Source organism: Sorex fumeus, unplaced genomic scaffold, assembly GCF_029834395.1.
Source record: "Sorex fumeus unplaced genomic scaffold, SorFum_2.1 ptg000048l, whole genome shotgun sequence".
Classification (NCBI taxonomy): Eukaryota; Metazoa; Chordata; class Mammalia; order Eulipotyphla; family Soricidae; genus Sorex; species Sorex fumeus.
In genome coordinates this window covers 14,520,114-14,531,081 of record NW_026606105.1, presented here as the reverse complement: position 1 = coordinate 14,531,081, position 10,968 = coordinate 14,520,114, and the positions used below count along the sequence as shown (strand labels likewise).

Here is a 10,968-nt window from a genome sequence, read left to right as displayed (position 1 = left end):
CATGTGGAAACATAATCTCCGATGATCTGATATTTGGAGGTGGAGATCTGGGAGGAGGGAAGCAATTAGCTCCTGAGTGTAGACCTCTCCTAAACTGGGTTAGTTTCTTTCATAAAAGAGACCCCAGAAATTTAGCTTGCCCTTATATCCCATGCTTTTATAGCACATAGTACCACCTGTAAACCAGAAAATTCCTCCCCGCAGGCATCAAATATGTTGGCACCTTGATTTTGAACAAATTCTGTTGTTCATAAGCATCCAGTCATCTATAGTGGTTTTGTTGTAATTAAGAAAATGTTCAGCTTTCATTGATAATTCCAAATTGTTCCCCAAATTGGCAGCACCAATGTATGCTCTCATCAGCAATGCGTTAGAAGTTAGCTGCTTGTCAACACTCCAGGATTCTCTGTCTTTTAAATTTTTGCCATAAATGGTGACTTCGCATTGTGAATTTCATCTGCATTTCTCTCTTTAGCACTGCCTTTGAGAACATTTCATGTGATTATTGGCCATTTAGATATTTACTTTTTGTGAAATGCTTATTTCAGTTTCTTGCTCATTTTTAGCTTTTCAGTTATTTTTTTTCATCTGATTTGTAGTTCCTTATATAGTCTGGGTATGAGCCCTTTGTTGGATGTATCCTTCACAAATATATATTTTTTTGGTGGGGGGAGCACTCCCAGCAATATACAGGGCTTACTCCTGGTTGCTCCTGACTCTGTGCTCAGAGACTATTCCTAGAGGGCTTGGGGGACCATATAGGGACCTGAGGATCACTCCTGATGGGGCTCAGGAGATCTTATGGGGTGGAACCCTCACAGAAATTGCCTTTGAGTATAAAATGAAAGCAGTATTGTTGCCCTTGAGTCCCATGTGGTTAACCTATTCATTCAGCGCAGTATTTATTTATTTATTTATTTATTTATTTATTTATCTGGCTTGTTAGACCATACCCAGCAGTGTCACTGTCACTGTCACTGCCACTGTCCTTCCGTTGTTCATCGATTTGCTCAAGCGAGCCCAGTAACGTCTCTATTGTGACGATTGTTACTGTGTTTGGCATATCGAATATGTCATGGGTAGCTTGCTAGGCTTTGCCGTGCGGGCGAAATACTCTCAGTAGCTTGCCAGGCTCTCTGAGAGGGACGGAGGAATTGAACTCGGCTCGGCTATATTAGCTGTGTGCAAGGCAAACACCCTACCCACTGTGCTATCACTCCAGCCCCCCCAGAAGTGCTCAGGAGAAATCTCTGCTGGTGGTTAGGAACCATAGGTAGTGCTGAGGATTGAACCAGGGTCGGGTGCAGGAAAGGCAAACACTTTATCTCCAGTACTCTCTCTCTGGCCCTCCAACACCATATTTAAGACGAGTGTTTTCTTTCTGACCTAGACTCCCATCTCCCCGAGTGTCAGTCTGTGTCTGGGCTCTCTCTACTGCTCCACACCATACTTCGTTTGGGGGCACTTGTGAATGGCCGAAAGAAGTCATCCTGTTTAGCTCATCTTCAAAAGATACTTAGGGCCTTGGTTCGTTGCGTGGACCATGATGTCCCTCATGCCTGACATCATGCCTGGGCCACTGAGGTGAGGCAGGAATGAGTCAGGCAATGGCAGTGGAACTGTGACCCGTCCCCGAGGAGGAAGTTGAACTGGTTCTGAAAATGCAGGACAGAAACTGTGTGTTGTTTTTGGGCCACACTCAGCAGTGCTCAGGGTTTACTCCTGGCTCTGCACTGAGGGATCACTCCTAGCAGGATCGGGGGACCATATGGGATGCTAGGGATGGAACCCTGGTGAGCCACGTATAAGGCAAATGCCTTACCCACTGACCTATCACTCCTATCTCAGCAGTGTAGCATCTTTTTTTGTTTTTTGTTTTTCCTTTTTGGGTCACACCCGGTGATTCACAGGATTTACTTCTGGCTCTGTACTCAAGAATTACTCCTGGCGGTGCCCGGGGTCCATATGGGATTCTGGGAACTGAACCCAGGTTGGCTGCATGCAAGCCAAATGCCCTACCCGCTGTGCTATCGCTCCAGCCCCAACAGTGTAGCATCTTAATGGTGATTCCTACACCCTATGCTTCCCATAACACCCAACTTCCCTCATGCATCCTCTTCCCAAGGGAGGAAAACACTTTCTGTCTTTTCAAGTTCTATGTTAAGCTCCTGTGAGTGAGACATGTGGGCTCTTTCATTTTACATTTTAACCTGTGGTTGCCATCATTGCATTTCACGAGCATGGATGTACCTGAAAGTCAATTCCTAGCAGCAGAGTAGCAGCCCACATCCCCTCGGTCCTCAGTTCTCTATTGGGCAGCTGCCTTCCAAGCTGGAAAACAAATCCCACCACCATTCACATTCTGCTGAATACTATTCTCAGTGTCTCTGTGGTCCTGCTGCTGAGACTGGGGTCCACGCTACTCTCGAGAGATACAGAGCAAAGCTAGAATGTGCAGGGCTGGTATTGCATTTGGGGTGAGATGCTGAGGGACAGGCGCACTGTCTGTGAAGGGAATGGTTTCACCCTGTCTCTTGTCTGGCTCTCATTCTTTTTGCTTTTTTCATACATTTATTAGGGAGAAGAAGCATATGAGCACAGGTTTTCACTGGTGCTGAAGGCATGGAGGGTCCTGTAGCTGTCTGGTCAATGGGCACTCAACAGAGGTTAGAGGCTGGTGAGACAGTCCAGCGAGGAGGGTTCTTGCATATGGCCAAGCCTGGTATGATTATGGACCCACATATAGTCCTCCAAGTTCACCAGATGTGATCCCTGAGCACCACTGGGCGTGGCCCCAAACTAAAACAAGCCAACAGAGGTCACTGCAGGAAGGTCTCCCAGTATAGGGGACTGGGGAGATAAGCCCCCGCAGTCTACAACTTGTGCTGATGAAGGCATGACCAGAACAGACGCATGGGACAGGGGCCACTGACCTCTGGCTTTCCCATTTGCCTTTCAAAGCCATCATGGCAAAGTGATTGATGTGGAAGGCAGGGTCATATTCCAAGCAAACTGCCTGCTCAGCTGTCCATCAAGGACAGTCCTCTAGAAGTGGAGGGGAGACTGTGGGAGGGGCTAGCAGAGTGAGGGAAGCCAGACTTTTCTGCATGAGAAAATCTTTGAAGTGTGTGTGGGTCTTGGCTAATCAAATTCACTTTGAGAGGTTTGGAGCGCTTCATTCAATTGAGGCAGAGCTTTTTTCCATTTAGAGTTCTGCTTGGAGAGAGTTTCAGGGTCTGAACTTAATGTTTCAATTCCCAGTTTCTGGCTTCCTTAATGAAAAAGCACAAATATGGTGACCAGAGACTCTGAATCTCAATTGTGGCTGTTATGGTTTAGTGAAGGGTGGGTGAGGGGAGAACAAGTGGGCCCAAGACAAGGGACAGGACATGTCTAAACACCTTTTTAAATTGTAAAAATCTTTTTAAAGTATTTCTTTAAGTCACTGTGAAATTACAAAATTATTTATTCATGATTGGGTTTCAGACACACAATTTTAAAACACTGATCCTTTCACCAGTGTCCACTTTCCCTGCACTAATGATTCTCCCCTTCCACCCACCCCACTTGCCTCCTCCCCACAGGTCTGCTTCTATAAGAGGCATATATATATATGAATATATATATATATATATATATATATATATATATATGCTTTTGCACTGTGGTTTATAGTACTCTTACTGGTAGGGTTTCGTACATGACACTTCACCACCTTTTGCACTACCTCCTTCTCCAGGTCAAATACTTCCCTCCACCATAGACACTGCCCCATCTGTCTTATCCCCCAACCCTCAGTTGGCATGTTTCCTATAGAATACCAGTTCTCACGTTCTTTGTTTCCATCATCTCCGGGTAGTTGTTATTCTACCATTATGTTTCTTTATATTCTGCATATGAGAGGGATCACTCGGTGTTGATTTCTCTCCTGCCAACTTCACTCAGCATGATGCTCTCTAGATCCCTCCATGTAGTAGCAAACTTTGGGAGTAATATTGTGTATAGGTAACACAGTTCCCTTTTCCAGTCATTTTTTTTATTTTTGGATATGGGTTGTTTCCAGATTTTGGCTATTCTATTGTGGACGGTGCTGCAAGGAACATAGGGGTGAAATGTCTTTTCTCTATTTTTTTAGACCGTTGCACCTTTAATTTGTATAATGCCTTTAGCTTTTTTCCCCTGAAGCTACCCAACTTTTAAAAAAGGGTTCTGCCAGCAATGTTTGTTCTAGGATAACGTTACCAGTGCTCAGGGCTTCCTACTCCCTCCATCCTCATATATCCCTCCTATCTCAGGAAACCACATGCAGTTCCAGGGATTGGACTGGGGTTGTCCACAGGCAAGCAAGCACCTTATGCCCTATACTACCTCTGGCCACTTGCCAGCATTATTGAGGCTGAAGGTACTAGGAGAGCACAGCAAATGTGAGATTTCACTCTCTTCTTCCCAAGATGAGGTAGGAGATAGGAGAATGTAATCAGTGATTGGTCATTCCCCCCCCCCCCCCCCGCCCAAGCTTTGGAGGGTAATGATATTGAAAGATCTACACGCTATCTGGAGCTCTGACCCAAGCTTCTAGACAAGGGACCATGCCAGAACATCAGGTGGCTCTGATTCTGGGTGTGGAAGGCTGAGGAGGGGGCACATCAGCTTGGTTCTCAGCGTTTATCAAGTCTACATGCCACAAGGCACAAAGGATTGATGGGGAATGATGCTAATGGTTCTTCAAGGCAGAGGAGGGCAGGGCCAAATCCCTTTGTATTAAGGGAGGACTTGAAGTTTTCAATTTCACTTAGCCTGAAAAACTGCTGATGACTTCTGCCCCTGGGGGTCACGGGCAGGCAGAAGATGATAATAAAATTGATATAGTTCTACATTAGAGGTTCCAAACTTATTTGGCCTTCTTCCTGGTCCCTTTTGCAAAAAAAGAAAAATCAGTGCCTCCTGAAAATACAGTATATATATATATATATTTGTGTGTGTGTAAGGCAGGGAGGCTACATACACTTATACTTAAGGCTCACTCCTGGTTCTCTGCACTCAGGAATTACTCCTGGGCTCAGGGGACCATACAGGGTACCAGGGATTGAACCCAGGACAGACACATGCAAGGCAAGTGCCTGACGCACTACACTTCCTCTCTAGCCCCTGGGAATCTACCTTCTGTATACAAACAAACAGAAAGCACCTGGACCCCCATTGCAACCCCTAGAAGGATGCAATTTTTACCTGGAAGGATTGTCCACTTTGGGAAATGATGTCTAGATCATTTAAAAGAGAAAAAGTCAAATGGATTTTCCCCTTCAGTGGATTGAGAATGGCAGACTAGAGAATTTAAGGTTTATAGCAACACCTTAGGCTCTTCTCTCTTACTCCCTCAAAGTCTTGCAGTCAGTGAAATCCTTCTCTTCTCCTTTCATCTCTCCATCTTTGTAAGGCAAATCCAGATGCATTGAGGGAAGGAGGGAAAGAGGAAAGACCAAAACCTGCATCATTCGGTGTTTCTTTAAGGGTTCAGTGAGAAGAGGTGGAAGTAGGCCCATCATTACACTTTAGAATTCAACTATGAACTGGAATTACCCAGCACTGATGGGAAATTCTGCCTAAGACCACCCATCTAAAAAGGACCATTGATTATAGGAAAAATACCAAAGTACCACAGATAAAGATTTACTTTTTCTATTCTTTTGGAGAATTTAAGTTCAATCTACTTGTTATAAAGGAAGAACTCCAAGTAATTCCTTGAGCGCCACTAGGAATAATTCCTGAGTGCAGAGCAAGGAGTAACCCCTGAGCATTGCCAGGTGTCACCCAAAAGCCAAACAAAAGAAAAATGAAACAAAAAACCCTCCAAGTAAAAGCAGAAGCTACTCAGTACTAAATATATAACTAGGCGAAGATTTGGGAGGAAGGAGGTACAAAGGCACATAAGTCACTTGTGATGGGAAAAAAGTCCACAGGGTCATGGTTCCAAATGACTCATTCCAAGTACCAGCAAAAGCAGCAGAGCAAATCCCAGGACTCACTGCGTTGATGCTCTAGGCATCATCAGAAATTATCTATTGATGATGCCCTTGTATCATCTTTCTCGAGGAAAGTTTACACACACATACAGAAGACTCCAGCAGACCATAGGCGGAGACTCAGAAAATAAATAAAAATGCATGGGCAGGAGGGAAGTGACACGTGGATATGAACCCAAATATTTTTAAGAGTAAAACTTTCCGTTCAGTTCAGCTGTTTTTCATCATAAAGGTCGCTATCCTTTCAATTGTTTGACTGCTTTCCTCAAACCTGGAAAGAGCCAGCATCTACTGCTGAAATGGGGGTCAGAGAGAACTCTCTTGAAGGCTTTCGGCAAAAGCCATTCTACCTGTGGACTGAAAAATTACAGGTTATGGGCCACAGGTTTCCAAGTCCTAAGCCAGAGAAGCTGAGAATGTCTGGATGTTCGGCCAATTGTTTAGTTGAAACAAAGCAGTCTGAAGCTGCTATCAAAACGCATGTCATATGTCATTGGTTGACCAGTTGGCCACCAGCATCTGCTTTTGGCTGCCCACATTTGCCATTAACAATGATTAATGTGCTTTTTTTTTTTTTAACACAAAACAAAAACACGATTGCACGCTGAGGAGTTTTTCTTCAATAGGCTACTACTTGATTCTCAAAGAATTTGCGTTGGCTCGACACAGCTGTCTTCTAGAAGTTGCTAAGTGTGAAAACATCTCATCAGCTTTTAAGGACCTCAGTTCTTCTGGATTTCATGAGCTCAAACCCTGGGCTTCCAGTTGTATCTACTTGATGGTGAAACTCTGCAACCAATTCCTCCTGTGAGCCTCATCTATATCCCAATATTTTTTTCCATCAAGTTACCCAGAGGGACCCACAGATGGTGGTGGAGGGATGTGATACTCTCCTGACAGTGAGGGTGGTGCAGTGGCTTTGTATTCCTGGGACACCAGTGTAAGTCATCGTGGCTCTGTTAAGGTCTGAAAGTGAATAGTGACCTAGAGAGAATTGTGATGCCATCAACAGGGAGATCTCCAAAGGTGCTTAAAAGGTTGGGGGGTGCACCTCACTTCCCTTTTACCCCCCACCCTTCACCCCAAGTGCTGCCTGCTGACCCACTCCCAGCACGCACCTTTATTTATGAGAATGAGAAACGCAGGTTAGGTGCCAGGAAAGAGATGTCCTGACCAAGCAACACCTCTCTCCTGTTCTCAAGGGCCTCAGTGGCTCTAGACACCCGAGTCTTCGGTATGGCACTTTCTGCCAGCAACAAGACAGTCAGATGGGGATGTGCCAAGCACTTGGCTCTAGGTGGCAAAACAAAATGGCATAGGAGGGAACTTGTGAGTGAGCTAATCTGCACACACTAAGTTCCCAAGGACACCTTCATCTCTGAATTCCTCTTCCATCTCCTGGGCACAGGCCTGGATATCGTCCTAAACGGTGTGCTAATGTTAGCTCCTCAGCCAGTCCCCATGTAAATGTGGCTTCCACACCAATCCCAGACTGGGGCAAAACGTTGCTAAAGCAATGATCACAGAGCTTCCCTGGGATTAAGGCAGGATGGTTCCATGTCACTTAGCTCAATATCAGATTTCCAGATGTGTCTGCAAGTGCCCGAGAGTTCGGGAATTTAGGTGACGAGGCAAATCCACAGTGGCATTTACTGGGAAGGGTTGACCATTTCCCAGCCCACAGTGTCTAAGTTGTATTCCCATGTGCCCCACTCCATATTAGTTGACTGAATGATGACATAACTTGCCCATGACATATACAGAACTGCCTGAAATGGGTGCCAGGCTGGGAGCACTGATGCTTCCCCATCAGCCTGGCAGGGAGCTTCTCCCAGGTGCCCCCAATTTACAGTTGAAAAAAAAATCAATTGGAGGCTTGGTAGGGGAGGGGACTTGCTTTACTCCCCACAGCTGGGACAAAGCAGAGCCACAATGTGAACACAGATATGCCTTCTTCCAGACTGCATTCTTAATCATTTTTTGCTAAATTAGATCTCTCGGTTAACAAAATAAAAATGAAATAAAAATTCTACATGACAAAAGGGATTTTTGACAGCCTCACAAAGCACTGACACTTTCTCCTCCTCCTATGTCCTAGAAAGACTCTTCCATTTCGCTTTCGTGTGAATACTAATTTCCAACTTGCCAAAATTCAGCGCCGCCGTGACACCAATCTTGGTAAGACAGCAAGTTACAATCAGGAAGTTTTCATGAAATGGGGAAGAGGAAAAACTCTCAGGGTTGATTTAAAAAGGAAAAAAAAAATGTTTTTTTTTTTTCCCATTGTAGGACAGGTTTACAAGTGCCTAATCAAGAAGTTCTAATCTACTTCTTGCTCCAGGCAGGATGACCTAAGTTGGTACAAAGAAAAGCTTCCTGCAATTTGTAAAGATCTTCCTGAGTCTTACCCTCCAGACTGGAAGGTCAAGTTACAGGTCTCCCTAACCAGTCTGAGTGTTTACAGAGAGCTTTTGGGATCTTCTAGAGAAAAGGTATGGCCCAAATGCAAATCCACCACCACGTAAATCAACTTTATCCTCACCAGCAGGGCCAGGGAAGACAGCCCAGGAAGGAATACAAGAGGCCGCAGGCCACAAAGCAAGTCTTCATCAGAAAATATATTTATTATTGATAGTGAGTGAAGAGGTCAGTATTCATGATAGAGAGGTTGTTGTGTAAGCCAAGGTCACCTTTAGGTTGATTAAAAAAAATTGCCATATTTCACTTGCAAGTATAAACATTATTCCAATAAAAGAGGTGATCTCTCTTGCTTTTTTTGGGAGGGGTGTCTTCTTACATGATTCACTGTAAGTTAAAACGGAATAGTGCTTATCTCATTTAAGGGGGAGAAGAAATTCACATGCCACATTTGGACAAATTAAACTCCACATGATCGCCCTGATAATGAGGCTTTTCACTCTTTTTTCACACTTTTCTCCTCTCCCTACCCCAAATGATTTGTCCCCCAACTCCACCCCTTTGTCCCCCCTACTTGGTTATAAAGTGAAAAGATCACCAAGTGAGGGGGATGGATACAGGGGAGAGTTGAGGAGAGAGGAGAAAAGGTGGGGAGGGCTGCCCCACTTTCCATGGTCAGAAATGGGGGTCACTCAGTGGGGTCCACTGTGGGCATGTGAATTTACTTTTGGATCCAAGGGCCCCCTCTGCCTCTTCGTGGCTGATTCTTGGTCTAAGTCTTGGCTGTGCAGATTGTGCGGGCCGAATTTTGTTATGTTTCTGCGGATTCTACTCTCCAGCATTTCTCTTCAATAGTCTTCTGTTTAAAGGGTTACTTTCTTATTAGAGGGACAAAAAGGTTCCACCACTGGAATCAATGATGCAGGACTTTGGCTTCTTCAAACAGATGATTTTATCCTCCCTTTTCAATCATGCCCTGCAAGACAAACAGAAACATGGGTTTTTAAGAAGAAAGGAAGGAAGGGGACACCCCCCCCCACCCGCCGCCCCGGACCTCCAAGTAGCAGTATGGCTTAGTCTTGGCATTGCCTCTTTAAGATATATTTCAATCTCATATCAGGCTGGCTAGATGCTTCCTGGCCTCATCACGTGCCACCTTGAATGAACATCACCGCTTAATCATGTGTCAGAAGAACACACTCCTCTCCGTATCAAGATGAGCCTCTGAGGACGAGTATGGCCGGGACTGGGGAGAACTGGGGACATGCCCCCACTCACTGTCTGGGGAACTGTGGAGGAACATTGCTCTTGGGGAAGCTCATACCAAAGCAGTGGGGGCAGGTGGTGGGATGCAAGGGTTAAACCCCAGAAGCTTAGGAAGGCAATCTTTCCTTTGGAGAATATAAGGGTCTCTCCTAAATTTTCTGTTCAAGCTAGATATTCATGTTTTAGGTAGCTGGGTGGGGCAACACAGAGGATGTCTACTCCCCAGAGTGCAGAAATAGTGCCGCTGTTGTATTCAGGTATCACTTTTGTGGGTGAGAGAAGGGCAAGGCAGACAGGAATAATTTTTTTCCTTTTTAGGTCACACCCGGTGATGCACAGGGGTTACTTCTGGCTCATGCATTCAAAAATTACTCCTGGCAGTGCTCAGGGGACCATATGGTATGCTGGGACTCAAACCCAGGTTGGGTACATGCAAGGCCAACGCTCTACTTGCTGTGCTATTGCTCCAGTCCCAGGAATATTTTTTTTAAAATAAAAAATGTTGCAGTGTTTATTAGCAGCACAAGTTTTGCTTTTTTTCCTTTTTAAGTGAGATACACAATTATAAAAAGTTGTTCATGATTAGATTGCTCCATAGCTGGAAGCCTGCCTCATGAGCAAAGGGGAGAAGGCAGCTGGAATAGAGAAGGGATCACTAAGAAAAAGATGGCTGGAGGAATCGGTCGGGATGGGAGATGTGTGCAGAAAGTAGATTAAGGACCAAACATGATAACCTCTCAGGGTCTGTATTGCAAACCATAATGCCCAAAAGTAGAGAGAGATTATGGGGAATCATGTCTGCCATGGAGGCAGGGGGAGGGTGGGGAAGGGGGGGGGTATAACCGGGAATATTGGTGGTGGGGAATGTGCACTGGTGGAGGAATGGGTGTTTGATCATTGTGTGATTGTAACCCAAACATGAAAGCTTATAACTATCTCATGGTGATTCAATAAAATTAATTAAATAAAAACAAAAAAACCCCAAAGTTGTTCATGATTGGGTTTTAGCCATACAATGTTTCAACGCCCATCCCTCCACCAGTGCACATTTCCCAACACCGATGTTCACAGCTTGCTTTCCTCCAATACCCCGCCAAGCCGAGTCTCTCTCTCTCCCCACCTCCCCTTCCCCGCCAGATACTGAAAGGTTATTAGGTATATCTCTTTACCTACTTTCAACACTCAGTTCCTGTCCAAAATGACCATTTCCGAGCATTATTGTTGTCATACTGGTTCCTTCTCTATAGACAAGAATAAGTCT

At 45.0% G+C, this 10,968-nt stretch overlaps 1 protein-coding gene across 1 annotated transcript in view; it reads right to left on the bottom strand.

Moving 5' to 3' along the window:
• Positions 1–8,626: 8,626 nt before the first annotated feature.
• Positions 8,627–10,968, bottom strand: part of CHCHD3 (coiled-coil-helix-coiled-coil-helix domain containing 3) — a 313,138-nt gene continuing 310,796 nt past the window's right edge. The window contains exon 8 of the mRNA XM_056123987.1: positions 8,627–9,417. Within this exon, the coding sequence (XP_055979962.1) occupies positions 9,394–9,417 (24 nt within the window). The 3' untranslated portion in view covers positions 8,627–9,393. The remainder of the gene's footprint in view (positions 9,418–10,968) is intronic.